At 37.1% G+C, this 17922-nt stretch overlaps 1 protein-coding gene across 1 annotated transcript in view; it reads left to right on the top strand.

Moving 5' to 3' along the window:
- Nucleotides 1-17684, top strand: part of FOCAD (focadhesin) — a gene marked incomplete at both ends in the record, with an annotated part of 91915 nt that extends 74231 nt beyond the window's left edge. The window contains 14 exons of the mRNA XM_079548912.1: nucleotides 284-406; nucleotides 1465-1542; nucleotides 1921-1992; nucleotides 2139-2241; nucleotides 3199-3279; nucleotides 4318-4446; nucleotides 7956-8071; nucleotides 10337-10594; nucleotides 11148-11237; nucleotides 12348-12525; nucleotides 13862-13959; nucleotides 14734-14985; nucleotides 16063-16138; nucleotides 17611-17684. Of these exons, the coding sequence (XP_079405038.1) occupies nucleotides 284-406; nucleotides 1465-1542; nucleotides 1921-1992; nucleotides 2139-2241; nucleotides 3199-3279; nucleotides 4318-4446; nucleotides 7956-8071; nucleotides 10337-10594; nucleotides 11148-11237; nucleotides 12348-12525; nucleotides 13862-13959; nucleotides 14734-14985; nucleotides 16063-16138; nucleotides 17611-17684 (1728 nt within the window). The remainder of the gene's footprint in view (nucleotides 1-283; nucleotides 407-1464; nucleotides 1543-1920; nucleotides 1993-2138; nucleotides 2242-3198; nucleotides 3280-4317; nucleotides 4447-7955; nucleotides 8072-10336; nucleotides 10595-11147; nucleotides 11238-12347; nucleotides 12526-13861; nucleotides 13960-14733; nucleotides 14986-16062; nucleotides 16139-17610) is intronic.
- Nucleotides 17685-17922: the final 238 nt, after the last annotated feature.

Here is a 17922-nt window from a genome sequence, read left to right as displayed (position 1 = left end):
TCAAGGCCTTTGTAATTCTTTCAATCTTTGTATAAGAAAGTCTGTTCTGGAATAAAGCATCAGAGCAGACCATGCACCAAAGATGAAAAAAATCTAGTGTTATTTGGCAGGAAAAAATACTTGAAATTTGGAAGCATCCGGTGTTGTAGATAAAGGACTTCTATAAGTCTGTGGCTTCGGTAGAGAAATAATAAATGTTTAAGTAACTTTGCAGTAGTAAATACAGAAAAGAGTATTTCTTTGGGAGATTTGTTTCTTAATGTCTGCCTTTCTCACTTTATAGACATCTGGTTTTGCTTTAGCTCTTGGTACGGTTGTTCACGGTTTGTCAGTTTGTGGCCATGGCAAAGCTGAAGACTTGAGTAACAAACTAATGCCAGCCTGGATAAAAGTTGTGATTGCAGAGGTAAAGGAGTTTTAATTCATATCCTAGGTTTTTAAGAGGGAGATCTTGAAAGAAGAGTAGAGACATAATTTTCATCCTGGAATGGTTTAGGAAAACTTGGGACAATCTGAATAAGCTGTTTGATCATACTTGGAATTAAAAATATGGCTTTAGACGATTCACTAGAAAAGAAAAGCCTTACTTCTCTTCTGGCTGTTTGCTTAATGGGAAATGGTTATTGGTAGGAAGTCTTGGAATCTTTATTAATGTGGAAAATTATCAAAAGATAAAATGTTGGTTATTAATTAAATTAAGATACCTGGTAAAATTAGGTGTTATTTAACAAAAATAGACTAGAAAAATGGAGATTACAGTGATTCAGTTGTTTTACATTTACTCCCCTAAATGGTTATTTTGCTAAGTTATAAATTGCCAGTAACCCATTTTTATGATCTGGTAATTGCTTTCTTTATACTCAAAGGATGAAGTGACTACAGTGCAATTTTTAGATTGAACAGACAGTATTCAGACTGTGTAGATGAACAGGTCCAGGGTAGCTGAAGGCCCCCTCATCACTGGTGCTGTAACTGTGTAGTGGGAAAATTGAGATGCATTCATTAGTTCTGCTTGCCATTCTGCTTCAATCATTTTAATTTCTCATTATTAAAACACTTGTGTAAAAGCAACCTCTAAACCTAGACCTTAAGGTGGGAGCTGAAGGTGAGTTTCAGTAAAGAAAAAAAATCTTTTAGAGTTCAAATTCACTGGCACATTTTGTTGAACATCTACAGTGCCAGAAGAAAGTGATTCTTTAGGGAAAAATATGTGACAATTTTAGATGGAGAAAGTGGGTAAGGAAGTCTCTGCATAAAGCCTTTCATTCAGCAAGAAAGATGAATAATCATTCAGTATGCTGGAGTCTGACCAAAAAGACCTAAAAGTATGGAAGTGGTAACAGTCATGGCCTTGTATTTGAAAGAAAATCCCTTTTGCTTAAGGGAAGTAAATCTGTTGTGCTACAAATTCAGCTGTGGTGCTGTGTGAGCCCAAAGATTCACTGACATGACCTACATTTCCAGGGTTCTCCAACAATGCAGCGTCTGGCTGCTGTCAATGGGCTGGTTGCGCTGGTGGGTTCTGAAGGAGGCATGATACAGGTGAGAACATACACACAGATGGTACTTTTCTCTCTCCTAGAAATTTGATGAGAAGACGAGATAGAACGATCTCTCCTGCATCCATACAGGATACAGGTCATGTACCAGGGCATCTAATACTGAGTTATGCTGGGTATGAACCAAATGGGATGAATTAGTTTGTAGATTGGAATCTGATCCATTTTTCCCATCATATGGCTCATAGGCACTATCACTGGAAATAAGTTTACTGTTGTGTAGGCTTTCCCCTCTTTTCCTCCACTCCCCCACAAAAAGCATGTGTGCAAATATAACCCGTCTTCTCAGTATTCACTCTCTGTTGCATTGTTTCTTTTCTTCTAAAAGTTGCTTTCTTTTTTTCCCCCATTCCTTTGGCAGCTAAAATCTGAAAGCATCCAGACCTCCCAGTTTCAAAGTAAGCTCAATGAAGTCATCAGAACCCTTACACAGGTAAGGAGCTAGTCTATCTTTCAAGCTTTGGATAATGCACTAGGGTATCTTGACACTGTGTCCAAACAGACCGATTCTGTTTGAAGGAATGATTTAATGTTTGTGTCCAGCTTGACTGTCTAAATATTTGTTTATTGTCTGAACAGATAATCAGTTTTTCGGGGCAGATTGGCCTTCAGACAAATGCAGCAGGACTTCTTGGACACCTTCATATGTCCTGTTTATCTTCTACCCAAAGCAGGACATCTGGTGAGATGCTGTATTATTGCTGCTTGAAGATGTCAAATAGCAGTAGCACCTAATTAAAAAGATAGCAAAGGCCACAAAGAATGCTACAGACTTGGCACTGCAGGCCTTAATATGACATGATGGCTTTTAAGTCAGAGACTTTATGGTTTTGTGTGCCAGACCTAGAGCTTGAAACATGATGGAATTAGTGTGCTGAAAGGGATGCTCTCCACAGCCCACCCTGCTATCTGCTTTTACTTGCAGTATCAAACTAAGGTTCTCTGTTATGCCAGTCAAGCTTTTATATTGCTTCTGTCTTTATTCTTTAAAAGCATTGAGGATAAATTTTAAATAAGTTTTACATTATCCAATTCATGACTTGAGAGCTGATTGAATCTGCTTTGTTTTAGCACTTCATAACATTTCATAAAGAAACAGCTAACACTCAAAAACTAACAATGAGAAGCTTTTTCTTCAAGTCAGTAGTAGAGATTTCTACTTAACTGAAGCAGAAAATTCTGTCAGTACCTTTCTAATGTGACAATTTACACAAGTTCACATTCTGTCAATATGTCATTGTATGATTGGATTTTCTACTTCTGATGTCAAAGTGCCTGAGTTTAGATAGACATGGAATGTTTCTGTTTTTTTAAATTCCAAATGGAGCTTTAAAGCTTACTAAGGCCTGACTTGCTGCGGCTGTTACATTTAAGGAAATTCTTAGCCCTGGCTTTTCAGTTGGTTATTGAATTTGTTTTTCAGACCTAACATTTTTCACAAAGACTGAGTTTAAGTTGCCTTTACAGTGGGAATGCCCATGGATCTATCGATAATCTTTTGGTCTAATGGCATTGAATCACCTGCAGACATAGTGAGATCAAATATAGCTCCGTCTGATATTTGTATTTACATGGAAGATGGAAGTTCTACTTTCTGCTAGCACATTTGAGTATATAAATGTTTTTTTTGTCTTCACAGTTCCTCCAGATTTTAGCTACTTGCCTGAAAGCAGCTTTATCAGGGCAGCCATTGACTTTGCCATTGAAAGTGGAAAAAAAGGTAAGAAGGAATTAGTGTAATGCCTAGGAAATATGCTATGTCTTTAAAATACGACCTTAACAACCTGCTTTTATTCAAGAGAGCTTTTCTAAGCACTGATTTGAGCTACACTAATGCTTCACTATGCTTCTCTAACATTCGCACTCTAAACTTCTACGTGCAAACTCCTTTAAAACAAAAAAATGGAATTATACTTAACAGAATTGTATAGTGCTGTCTGGATTTTTCTGTATTTTTAAGGCTTCTACCTTTCCCCTTCCCTCTGCCTATGCCTTGCAGGCATGAACATCTGACCACTTTAAACATTAGCATGTATCCTCAGGTATATTTTTTTCAGACAGGCTTTCTTCTGTCCCTTGCTATCAGGACTCTAGATTAAGAATCTGTATGACATTCTGGTATTTAAATGGATGAGTATCTACGCGTGAAAAATGCAAAGGAACCTACTGAAAGTGTGCTGTTATGTGTGGAGTGCTAATGAAAGATATCTGTCCAATTAAGCAAGATTTGCTCTTAATGAAAGTATAGATTGCTTTGCTTTCAGGAAACTGAGTTAATTCACCATGTTTAAGTAACTCAGTACATAGTAAAGGTAAGCATGTCTAGCAGTTTTTTATGTCATGCATCTTTGAGTTGAGATGTCAGCAAAGTATCAGAAAACTTGGCTGTTCGCCTACTAAGAAAAAAAAATGCAAAAATTCTACCTTACTAAATGCAGAATGTCTGTAATTAACTTATACATTGATTCAGGGGAGAGGAATCAAAAAGCTTCTCCAAAGCTGAAAAACCATCTTTGTCAGGTTACTAGCATTAAATACAAATCCACTAATTACAAACAAGAGACAACTAATTCTTAGATACCGGGGACAAAAAACAATGCAAAAGTAGCAGGTAATTTTATGATGTTCTCTAGTTCATCACTACAGACTGGCCTTCGGTGCAGCTTGAGTTGATATAGTACATGCACTTTTCTTCTGAAGCATTTAAACAAACATAAAGAATTCAGATTGAAAATTGTGATTGAATATTCTGTTCCAGGCCCTGAATCTGTTCCAGCTCAGCTGGTGAAAGTAGCATTGGCACCCATTGCTGTAGTTGGAGGAAGTCATCAGTATCCACCTGTAAACTGGGCATCTGTTCTTTCTCCTTTGATGAGGTTAAACTTTGGTAAGTTTTGTCATTATCTGTTGTCATTTGTATTTGCCACAAGACTTCTTAACTAACAGAGTTTTCATAAACTACGTAACCTGTTAGGTGCTTCATAAGTTGAAGTGTTAACCGTGCTCTCAAGGGCAACTTTCTAATATTTGCAGGCATATATCATAATGTTTGCAATTGTGTTGGGCCTAGGTTGTTGTGATATAAGAAGAGGTTAGAGAACAGAACTAAGTGGTTTGGAGCAATTTGGAAGTTCTGTTAGGATACTAGTGGATTTGGTAAGAAGAACCCATCAAAAACTGGAAATGGTCTTAGTTCAGTACCCACTGAATGCAGTACCATTGCCGGTGTTAGAAGATGCAGGTAGATTTATCACAATTTTGAACTGAGCACATCTAGCTATCGCTACTCTGAAATATAGTATCTACTAAATGGCTCTGGCTAACAGGGGAAAGCATACCCCATCTTTTCATCACAACTCTGGATTCTTTGTTTCTAGGAATCTTTTTTTTTTCATATTGAAGAGCAGTTTTGATCCTGAATGTCCTGATTTTAACAAGAATAATTTTCTTCTTAATAGCTGTCATGGTGCTGTGGTTTGGATTCTGCATAAGAATAATGGTGACAATACACTGATGGTTTCACTGTTGCTAAACAGCACTTTCAGTTCCTCAGACTGCTCTGTCAGCAAAGATCTGGGGGTGCATTAAGAGCTGAGAAGTGACACAGCCAGGACAGCTGCCCAATCCAGCCAATGTCACAATATAATATTATGCAGAACTAAAAAACTGAAGGAGTTGGCCAGTGGAGGGCTGTTATTTTTCAGGGATTGGCTAGGTGTCAGTTAGCAGGTGGTGAGCAACTGCAGTGTGCATCATTTGTTCTGTATATTCTTTTGTCATTATTTTTATTTTCCCCTCCTTTTCCATGCTGCTGAACTGTCTTTATCTCATCCCCCAAGTTCTACGTTTTTTCTAGTTCTCTTCCCCATCCTACGGGGGTATAGTGAGCAAATGGCTGTGTGACATTTAGCTACCTGCCAGATCAAATCACAACACTGAAGTATGGGACTGGGTAGCTTTTCTCAAGATATCTGCTGATGTCATTTTTGGTTGATGTAAATGTCTCTGACTTTCACTCATTTCCTTAAAAAACACCTACTGTTCGTAGTTCCATATTCCCTTGATTCTGTTGAGTTTTGTTTCTCTTGATTTATGTAGTTGTCATTACTGGCCTTGCAGATTGTTTTTTACAATGAGGCTGAGCAAGAGCTGTTGCACTTAAATTGAGTCCAGAAAACGTAAAGTTTTGCTTATTTTTCTCTGATGCTTATTTTATTTATGCAAATTACCTGCAAAAGCATTAGAAATCACTGAAGAGTCCAGTGTGAAACAAGTACTTGCTGGATCTAGAGAAGATTTGGCAACAAATGAAGTGCTTTTACTGTTAATTGGAACTTTTGTAATCTTTCAGTGGACAGTAGAATCTTTTGTAAGAATAAGTGAAAGAATTTCCTACACTGAACTGTGCAGTGCATGCTAATGCAAATTTGTGTGCAACCTTATGAATAGCTGAAACTTTTTAAATTCTTGGGAAATTTTTTTATTCCTGTTTTTTGCTCAGGACTCTGACTTTTGTAAATGAGGGGAATTCCAAAGGAAATTGTACATCAGTTTTGTGGCAGTGTTTTTATTAACTTCAGTCCACATGATAGTCTGTTTTCAAATATAATTTCTCTTGATTCTTCCTCTGTGTTCCTGTGGAAGTTGCACGCTTTTTTACATTATATATCTGTATGGAAATAATCTTCTTGTGTACTAATAAACATTACTCAGCTTGTTTTAAAAAGCATGATGCAGTACAGTTGACCTAGCAGTCAATCTAGAAATATAAAACTAACATAAATATGTTGAAATAACTATGTCATGAATATTTGTCTGAAAAATAGACTGTATATTCAATTATCCTGGATTTTTACATGACTGTTATTTATGAACATTTTTACAAAACTTAAATGCTTCAGAAATTCTACTGTGAAATTTATCTGTAAAGGTATTGCAGAAAACAGACTGCTTTCCTGTTGTAGAAAATTTATTGCTGTTGAGCAGAAACTGTATAATGTGACATAGGTGGGATATGTTATTCAACAATCATTAATAAATTATTATGATTTAGTACTCCAAGCTAGTGAGCCAGTTTTGAATTGGTTGACAAAGAATCTTCTAACAGTTTTATCCTTTCAGAGCTCTGCAAGTAACATCACATTTAACGTAAGATCTTTTAAAGAGCCTGAATCTTGAATTACTTGCTTGCTCATTCATGACTAGTGAACTGTGTAAGACATGTGATATGGATGACCGTTGCCTGGAGAAGAGAAGGCTGTGGGGTGACTTCATTGTAGCCTTCCAGTACCTGAAGGGAGCGTACAAACAGGAGGGCAGTCAACTCTTTACAAGGATAGATAAAGACAGATAAGGGGAAAAGGTTTTAAGTTGAAGGACAGAAGATTTGGGTTGGATGTCAGGGGGAAGTTCTTTACAGAGAGAGTGGCGAGGTGCTGGAGCAGGCTGCCCAGAGAGGCTGTGGATGCCCCGTCCCTGGAGGTGTTCAAGGCCAGACTGGATGGGGCAGCCTGGTCTAGCATTAAATGGGGATGTTGGTGTCCTTGCCTTTGGCAGGAGGATTGGAGCTTGATCCTTGAGTCTCTTCCAACCCGAGCCATTCTGTGATTCTATGACCACTTCAAAGAACATTTGAGTATCGCAGCACCTATTTAAATTTTAAATGCTGACAAGAATATCGGATGAATAAATGCCAGTATGATATCTAACATTTTTGATTTTGTACTGCTTTAATAATCATGAGCTACATGGAAACAATTGCATTGCTCAAACTCTCTTGAATATATTTACTAGTTACTCTACTAGGAAACAGGCTGTACTAGTCACTAAGAGGTCTCTAAGAAGAAACTAATAAGAGGGATTTCATAAGTTTTACAGCCTCCATGCACTGTAAAGACTTCTACGTGTTAGACTGTAGAATTTTCCAGCCAAGCATCAAGAGTATTAACAGTGAATAACCTCTGTTCTGTGACATGTTATATAAACATACATAGTACATGGATGTTTATAAGCAGGTACATAAATGTTAATTACTCTTACATTTAGCATGATGGAAAGGGACTTATTTATTTTGCAGATTAATCTTTTTTTTCTTTCTTTTCTTTTTTTTTTTTTTTAGCAAGGATCATTTAAATTTATATTTTCTTTCCATTCTCGTATTTTTCTTATAAAGAAAACTGAAGGGAACTTTCAGCAAGACATCTCAGAATTTGTCCAAGCGTGAATGGGGAGAGGAGCATTCTACAGTGAACGTGCTGAAAACTCTTAAGTAGCAGTTCTGTGAATGGAGTTTCATCTGCAAGTGCTCAAGTAGAACGATAACCTTCAGTTTATGAGTTGAAAATAAATTCAAAGTTAAAGAGATTTATTTCCTAACTTCTGTTTTGTTTCTTTTAGGTGATGAGATAAAATATCTCTGCCTTGAACTGGCTACGACACAAGCCCAATCATCTCAAAATGCTGCAATGCTTTTGGGGATGTGGGTGGCACCTCCTCTTGTTTACAGTCTCAGTGTACGTATGTCAGAAAATCCGTGTGACTTCAGCACCTCTTTCCTAAGAGATTGCTCAGGTAGTAATGAAGTTTAGAGTGTTAGACTGTGAAATGACTGGTAGGTTCAGAATTCTGCAGAAATAATAGTATTATTATATTAATAATAGTATTAATAATATTAATAGTATTAATAATAGTATAGTATTATTATATAATTATAATTCTTCTTACCAAATATATATTATATTATATAATATATAAATAGTACTATTTAGCATCTATTTGTAATGATAGTCTAGAGTATCTTGTCTGGGACCTTCAGGTTCAAGATGAGCTTAAGATACGCAACATGTTTTTGTTTTGATCGTGTAAGATCTCTTTCATTTCCTGCTGCATTTCTGATAACCTAGACATGTAAGAAGGCATGGCATATAGGGAACAAAATTTTTTTTCAGTATGTCATTTGATAGACTTAAAAGAAGTCCTACTTATTTGTCCAAAATCTTGCCTGCTTCTTCTATCAGCATTTTTTGATTTAGTGAAAGATGTTACTTTTTAAAAACTTAACTCTGTAGATAACTACAGACATACCTATAGTAGAATCAAATTGAGGCTTATCCCCTCCTACAATGCAGTTGTTTTTATGGAGGTTCAATATGGACTCCATCATATAGTTTCTAAAAACTTTCTGAATCTCAGAGTGCACTTGACTGTGCAGTTCCATTAGTTTATTCTAAATGAGGAATAGGTTCAGGATGATCCTCAGTAAATCCAGTGTGGATTTCTATGATCTATTCCAGTTCCTTGAGGGATATATTTTGACTTGTGATTTTAAATTAATCTCCACAGAGAGATAAACACAAAAAGCAAAGTATTTGCTTTCTGAGCTCTAGTTTCTGAGTGCAGTGTTAATTTCAGGTCACAAAAAGGACTCAGCCCCAGGATATATTCGTTTTTATTTTTTTCAGTGTAATTGCAGTTTTCTTCATTAGCCAATAATGTTAATAGTATTAGGTCTGTCATACTAGCATGCTTGGCTGCCTAGGCAAGGTCTGTATGGGTTGTGTGGGAGTGCAGTGCACAGCATACAGGGAAACCAAAATTTTTCTACCAGTATAAAAAGGTCTTTAGTAAGACAAAGTTCATTGAAAAGAAGTTCCTCAGTTTTGAAGGAAAACAGAATTTTGCCATGTTTGAACTCATTCTAGTTCAAGCAATCCATAAAAAGAGGGAAGAAATGAGTAATACTTATGTAAGAGATTTTATTTAACTGACTTAGAATGCTTTCTGAAGTGCTTTATTTGAGGTGCGTTTTTTCCTTTTTTCCTTTTTAATTTAATACTTTATAATAATAGTTGAATATCATGTTCCATCTGAACTTGGAATAAATGTTTCCTCAGAAGAGGGGTGACCAGCAGGACAAGGGAGGTGATCGTCCCTCTCTACTCTGGCCTCATGAGACCTTAGTTGCTGTACTACATTCCAGTCTGCGGCCTACAAAAAAGATGTGGAGCTTTTGGAGAGGTTCCAAAGGAGGGTCATGAACGCGAATGTGAGGGCCGGAGCACCTCTCCCATGAAGACTGGCTGCAGTGGCTTGGCTTGTTCAGCCTGGAAGAGAGGAAGCTGCAGGGAGATCTTATTGCGACCTTCAAATATTTAAAGGGAGTTTATAAACATGAGAGGAATCAGTTTTTTACACGGGTGGATAGTGATAGGAGATGGGGGAATGGTTTTGTACTAAAGGAGGGAAGATTTATATTATATTATACGTCAGGGAAGTCTTTTTCACTAAGAGAGTGGTGAGGTGCTGGAACAAGCTGCCCAGAGGGGTTGTGGATGCCCCATCCCTGGAGGTGTCTAAGGCCAGGTTGGATGAGGCCCTGGGTAATGTGATCTAGTGTTTGATCTAGTGGTTGGCAAACCTGCCTGTGGCAATGGAGCTGGAACTTGGCGATCTGTGATTATAGAGTTAGAATACGAAACTAAGTGAAGATTAGATCCTGTTTTTAGCACAAGAAGAAATTATCGGAGCCCTTGAAACATACTAATTTATATCACATGGAAAAAAATCACTTACTATTTAAAAATTTGTTTTGGTCTGTTAGATGATGAATGATACCTCTTCATCTGTAGATGGCTTTTGTGTAGTACAGGAAACACCAGTGAATTGAAAGCCAATTCCAAACATCAAGACCAAACAGAAAGACCTAAATGCAGTGAAGGTAATTAATCTGGAAATCACAGCAAACTTTAAGACACTCTCACCTTCTGTTCTCTTCTTAGACAAAAACACAGAAATACCTTTTCACGTCCCTGTCCTTGTGGATGAAACATGTTGCAGAAGACAAGCTACAGGCTTTTACAGAAGTGTTTCTGATACAGCAGTTTGAAGTGAACCGCACAAAAAACCCAGAAATTTGCCAGTGTGTTTTACAGGGACTCATGCAGGCAATGAAAATTCCAAACCCTGCCCAGTACTGCTGGGACTTTTTGTGCCAGGCTACTGAGAAAATATTTGAGCTTCTACCAAATGAAATTCAGGTAAGGAATAATGTATGAGACATCTGAACTTTGACTGGTTATTTTTACTGATGTAAAATCCCATCTTTTTGCACTGACTCATCAGATTTGAAACATGAACTAGGATGTAAAAAGTTTTAGTGAGAGCAGTTAAGATTCCTGCATATTTTCTATTTGTTACTTTCAAATATTCTGTTGATTGAGTTGTGAGGGCATTTTAATACAGTTTTCCCTCTTAAATAACTTGGTAATGGGAAAACACAGTACTGGTACTGAAATAAATGGTACTGAAACAGTAGTAGAGAACAATCAGAGATGTTCTTTCTCAACAGAGGATTCATCATCTTGCAGTGTTGTAAAGAACAACCTAGATACAGAAAATACCTGCTAGGAAGGACAGTTCTAAAAAATGTTTAATTTAAAAAAATATATATTTTTTTTTTTTTTTTCCTACGTGAAGTGCATTTAAGTTGTCATCGTGATCAAATTTAACAAAGTTCTCAGATACAGTGGTTTTAATGAAGAAGAAATCTGGTGGTAGATGTCCAAATGTGCATTTTCGTTTCTGTTGCAGAGAAGTGAACTGGAGATGTATGTCAGTGTAGCAAAATGTATCTCAGAAATGACTGATGCAGAGATTGATCGCATTGTCCAGTTCTCTAAGGTAATGATAGTTTCCTCCTGATCTTTTATCACAAAATTACATGAAATGAGCATATATTACTATTTTTCATCTTGTGTTTTAGCTGCTGAAGAACATTGTTTGTTTAGTGTATCCTGCATATGAGAGTTTTGGCACTACTCTGCAAACATCAGAGAGAAGCAAAAGTAGTCCGTCCACATCCAAAACTTTGTTAAGGCAGCTAAGTACTGCGGATTTCACCCCAGGACTTTGAACAAGACTGTTATTTAGAATAGGAGTGGTGTTAGATTTTCTGAGTCCAGCAGTGCAAAATGGACTGTAGCCTTCCTGTGTTAACATAACTACCAACTTGAAACAAACTGTAAATGCATCCTAGTGAGAACTGTTGGATTTTTTCTTTTGTTAAAAAGTGAAGTGCTTCAACTGAACTGTCTTTTTTTTTGTGACTTAATATGCTGTATTTGTATTCATGTTCAGAGTATTTCCTGGTAGACAAGATGGTTGAAGATAACAATGGAAACTTTCATCTGCTAGCTCACCACATCAGCTAGCAGGGGAACTCTTAGCAGCTGAAAAATACTATATGCTGAGGAAATAACCTGTGTGGAAGGGCTTCATGAGTTTAGAGAGGGTCTTTATGAACAAATATCCATGACACAATGCCATGCTATTTCATCTGCTGGCAGATTCACCGATCAGAGAGAGTGAATCGAGCATTTAAATAGGTTAGGGAAGCTGAACTGTCATTTTCTTGAGTTCTTATTTCCACACAGTAAAGAACAGTTTGTGAAAACCTCTTTCGTCACAAAGAGAAATCTATCATGCAGAAAGTTTTGGATCTCAGGAGCTGTCACTATGGTTCATTTCAGTTTAAAGGGGAGTGTAAAACCTAAAGCAGTATGGAAACAATCAAACTGTACTGAATTGCCCTTTGCTTAATTATTCAGACGCATGTAATTAAAACAGTATGTGCAGTCTTAGGTTTCATAATTTGTATGAAAGAAAAATAAGCCTGCTAGATAATCAGAGAATTCCCTCCCTATTTTTATAGAGAGAATTCCTTCCCTATTTTTCTGTTTCCACAAAACAAAGTATATTATTTTGATTTATCTTTTCTTATTGTGTTTGCAGAACAATATGGAGAAGACCATCTTCACCAAACTGTATTTGATTTCTCAAGGCAGACTGCCTTTGAAGAACTTGAGTGTTGTGATTGATACTTGGACAGGCTATTACCAGAAAGAGTCTACAGTATGGATGTTCTTGCATAGTTTCTATCACTCCCGTATTGTGAGCCATGAAAACACTGGTAAGGCCAGCCTTAAATGTTGATACTTAACAACAGTATCATCAATTACTAATGTGTCTGCACTGATATTATTTGTATAATTTTAAGATAGTTGGATGGAATTGTTTTCAAACTTCTCCACATTAGAAACTACTCAATCTTCAGAATCTTTCTGTAATAAGTATTTTTGAAATACTTATAACAAATGCTGTTTTCATCTTTTTCTCCATTTCTTTATTGTTGCACGGATCAGCAGTGAGTCACATATCATAGATAAGTGTGATTTGCTGACCACAGCTGTGACTACATCTTGTGTCTCTCAGTTGTTCTAATCTTTTGGGTAATGTTTGAAATATACATAGCACATCGGAGACCAGTGCCAGCGCAATCCTGCTGTCCTTCAGAGCTCATATCTAAATTAGCACTGTGAGACAAAACAAGTAAGAATGTGTTTCTGTGAGCCTGGCTGAGACAAGAGAACAGCTTGCTCTTTTGAGCTTGTTGTGCTGAATTAATGCAGGAAACAAAATTGTTCTTCCTCCTCCCCACCATAATTGATAGTTATCTAGTGGGTTGTGTGTAGGTTGGCTCACCTCAGCTTCTGATAAGCACTGGGGCTGATGCAAGGGTAGTCACAGAATCAGGCAGTAGGATAAACAAAGAAGAAATGAGTACAAAGGGGGTGAAGAATTAAGTCTCCCCATTTTCATGACTGCAGGACCTTAGGCTGACTATTAACAGATGAACTTCAAAGTATTATGTTGTTCGTTCATGCCTGAGGTCCAAACTGTGATTGAAGAACTTCAACCATTAGTGAGTTTTGAATGAAGTGAGTTCCTTCACTGAAAGAGGAGGCAAAGTGGAAACAGGCATATGTGAGGAACAGCAGGAGAGGATAATGACAGTCTGAAAGCTGAAAATAAGACAAAGGTAGTTATTAGTTTGTAGGAGGGAGAACTGAATTTGGACAGGAGACCGAATCCGTGAAATATGTTCTGTCATTGAGTTGACGCACATTTTAGTTCCGTTGCCTGACTATTTTAATGATCCCAAGGCAAAAACCTTAGGGAGGTTTTAGGTTTCAGTAGTCATGTCTGCAGGGGGGGCTGCTGCTACATGAAATTATTCTTGCTAAACATTTCTTTTTCTGCACGTGTAGTGTGTTGCCTACATTACCAGCAAAGGTCTTATACAGTGTAAGTGCCTGTATGCCTTTTGTCAGTGGCAGTTGTGAAACAAATGTTACAGTGGTGTTGCTGTTTGTTGTTCCTCCACAGTTGTTGCCATTGTGTTGATTTTTAAAGAAAAATAGTGCACTGTGAAGTTTAAGTGTTAAGAAGTTTAAATATTCTTCTAGGAGTGATGAAAAGGATGGACTGGCTGCTGGACTTGATGGGCTACATTGGAAATTTAGCATACAAGTCAACACCTGTACAAAATGTTCATCTTAAGGAGGTACACACTGCAAAAATAATCAGCAGATTTCAGAGAAAAAAGTCTTTTTGTTGTAGTTCTTTCTCAGCACTGAGTATTATTCCCTATGTTTTCATATTTTGGACTTTTATTTTCAATTTACATTCTGAATGTGCATTTAAAACTCGTTAAATAACCATAAAATCTAAATTGTGAGCAATGCTATAAGCTAAAGGAAATTGTTACTCTTAACTTGCTGTATGTAGAACAATTCAAGGAAAAATTGAGTTCATAAGTAGAACTGTCTGAGGAGATTAGAGAGTTCTGCACCTGCTGTTTCTGTGGGAGGGCTTGGACAATTTTTGAGTGCTATCATTCTTAGTTATAACTTCTGTTCAGCCGTTAGTCTTCTGTCTTAGGACACCAAGGATGTTACATTTTTTGCATTGCTGCAATATTTGCCAGCTTCTTTAGCACACAAGCCTGACCCTCAACGATCAGGTTACTGTAAAAATGTTATTTGCCCATTTTAATGAGATGTGGGTCAGCATTAAACTAAAGGATGGCTTTAGAAGAGTGTATTTTTGCTTCTCTTTCTGCAGACATTTTAGTTTGATTTTGAGTTGAGAAGGAAAAAAAAACCTTACACTGCTTCAATCCATTGAGAATATTAAAGAACATCTTAGTTCTTACATTTTGAATCTTAGGTGTATTTTCAGCTGATTACTTAGAATAAACCCGCATTTGTTATTTCTTTTTTTTTTCTCCTGTATTACTCATTTAATAAGGTGCGGTTTTACTTTTTTTCCTCTTTAGGTTATAGATTTTCTTCTGTGGCTGTTTGCAGGTGCTGTGGTGGCCTGGGCTGACCACAGTGCACCATTACTGCTTGGCCTCAGTGCCGACTGGTCACCATGGAAGCACCAAACAGTATTACCAGAATTGTTTGAGGATCGTGTTGGCAAGCACCCCGCTGACAAGCTTGCTATGCAGGAGACACTCACTCTTCTTCCCAGCAGCATTTCCCTTTTGCTGGCTAAAGAGCCTTGGAAAGAACAAGTACAAAGGGTAAGATTGCACACAGTGGTAAGCTTTTTCCAAGAGTCAGAAAGAACTCATTCCAAGTAGCCACCTGAAGTCTGAAGTGCCTCTGACATGTGATCTTGTTTTTCTTTATTCACACTAGATATGAATTGTCTCAAAATATTTGACTGTAGCTTCTCAAGTAAAATTAGAGTTACAAAGATATAAGGAACATTTCAAGAATCAAACTCTTGAGGGAGAATTGGCTACTGATAGCAAGTTGGTTTTGTAAACTCTAAAAGGCAGATCCACTAGAGCTGGACATCAACAGTGTGGCAGTGTGGAACAATCGGTGATCTTTGTAATGTTTCACTTTCATTTTATTTTCTCAAGTATTTCATTAAAATAAGTGTAAACAATTATGCTTCATTTGGCAAACCTATTGCAGGTTGCTTATTATTGAGATATATGGCAATATTATGAATCCGTAGATTGATAGCTATAAACACTTATGATTGGTTCCTGCATGCCTCTGTGCCTTGAATTCCCACTCAAGTCAGAGCTCAGAATACAGATGAGGTGTGTAAGTGGGGTGTTGACATGCAAATCCATGATTAGGCTTTGGGGAAGAATTTGACACCATGTTCCGAAAATCATTCCAATAAAGTTGAAATATCGAGTTCTCCTGCAGGCACCATACACTGCTAGGAAAACAGCGACAGTTCAGAAGAGGGACAAATACATTCAGAGTAATGAAGGATTTCCCTTAAAACATTCAGACAAAAGGGTTGTATTACTAAAGACGTAAATAGGCAAGAGGAAAGGGTTTACTGTGCCTTCTTTTCTGCAAAGAACTATTGCTTACATAGTAGGATGGAACAAAAGTACCAAATCCAACAGCGGAAGAAATTACACTAACGGTGAGATGCAGTTTGGTTAGTTTGGGCAGAAGCTTGATTGGCCACCACCTCTGATGAGATCACTGTTCAAATTTAGCAGCAGTGTGATGTTGTTTATCAAACTGAAAAGAATTTGTGGTGTTTAGATACAGAGACTCTTTTAATTCACGTTTTCTTTTTTTTTTTTTTTTTTTTTTTTTTTTTTTTTTATTTTAATCCTTAGTTTATTGACTGGCTTATCAATATGTTGGAAAGTCCTAAAGAAGCATTATCAAAATCTTCTACAAACCTGCTGAAAGGTGAAGTATTTTTAATTGGTTCCTTATCTTTCTGTAACTATCAATAACAGAAAAACCCAGTTATTAGAAAGAGTAAGATGAAACCATGCAATTAGCACATGTAGGAGAGCTATATTTTGTCTTTTAAGGGAACCTTCACAAGTCAGGTAGAGTCCCTATCTATGACACCTCTTTAAAGACTTTGCTATCTTATCTGCTGCTTCTTGTGGTGCTCTGCTGAAGATGTAAAGAACCCAGTGGTCCCAAGGGAGACGTCCAGTCCTACAAGAGTATTCAGTGATAGATTTGTCAATTGTTTTTGAAATTATTTTTTTAAATCAACATAGTATTTGTAAAGCCTCCAATTCTGGAATAGAAATCACAAAACAGCAATTATTCTGATGCATCTGAACTGTGGGGAAGGGAGAAGAGAGAGACGATGACAACCAGAATATTTGTCTAACTGGTGTAGTGAGTCACAGAATGGTGGAATGGGATTATTGAAAAGAAAGATAAATATGGGAGATGCACAATATTTTGATTTACAGTAACATAATTTGACCCTACCTTGTACTACATTGGTTTGAGATATAGAAGTGTGATACAATCTGTGCAAATGATTTTAAGGGGACACCATAAATACTCTCTGGTGAAGGAAGTATACTTTTTCTTCTTCCCGTTAACACAAGGCTCTTCCTTTGAATCACTTGATTTGCTGGACCTAAACACAACTTCTTGTAAGCTGCTTATAAATTGTTAGCTTTTCTAGGATAATTAGCCTTGCTTTTGAACATCTTCAACTTCTAATCACTCTCTGATAAATCTAAAGATTCCCTGACTGTCTGCTTATTTTCAGTGGACTCAAGTTTAGTATAGCAGAAACATGCTAATGGATGTTGGGAAATTTTCTGTAATCAGAAGATTCTGATACACACAGTATATTCTCAATATGCAGTGGTTGAGATGAGTCGAATCCCTCCTGGATGACTAGAACGTGAGCAGTTTGGTAACCAGATTCTGCTTAAAAGCATGATCCTGTGATTGAATTGCACTGTGAATCAGAGAACTGAGCAGAGGATATAAGACCTTGCACTTATGCTTCTGTCCTTACCAGTATCTCCTATCTCCCCTATTCTTGGGTGCCTGGTCACTGAATTGAGGCTTCCTGCAGACGTGGTTGATACATGTGCTGCTTCAAAGTGATGGTCTAATTAGAAAGTGATCATGAGATGTGATTTCAGTGGAGGACATGCCGTAAGGCAGGCGAAAGGTCTCGTACAGCATGACATTTCAGAGGGATGTAGAGACTAGTATATCTGGGAATAGCAGAAGTAGCATCAGAAATTGTCAGGCTAGGAAATGAAAGTCATGAAAAGAGTCAATAAAAGGGGAAGTTAATCTATACCTGTTAGTAAAATGACTAGGAAGAATATTCGCACATACTTTTCAGTCTGGACTGCACATATTAATGTGTTTTTTCCTTGTCTTCACAGTTACACTTCTGGCCTTGAGATCTCTTGCAGAGTTCAAGAAGAAAGCAGTGTGGACTAAAGCTTATGGCTGGTAGCTGTATGCAGCATCTTACCATGTGAAGAAAACTTTGTATTTGAAAGCATAAGTTACTTTCCAGGCATCAAGAGGACTAATTCCAAAGTTGTTTCCTGTCAGAAGTTTTTTTGTTTTTTTGTTTGTATTATTATTATTATTATTATTTTAATCCTCTCTCCTCTCCCAAAGACTCATATGATGAAAAAACATATATTTTTCACTAGTGGGGTCATTCTCCTACGGACTGTCTGGCATGA

This window comes from Tetrao urogallus, assembly GCF_951394365.1.
Source record: "Tetrao urogallus genome assembly, chromosome: Z".
Lineage (NCBI taxonomy): Eukaryota > Metazoa > Chordata > Aves > Galliformes > Phasianidae > Tetrao > Tetrao urogallus.
This window is presented reverse-complemented; position numbering and strand designations above follow the sequence as displayed.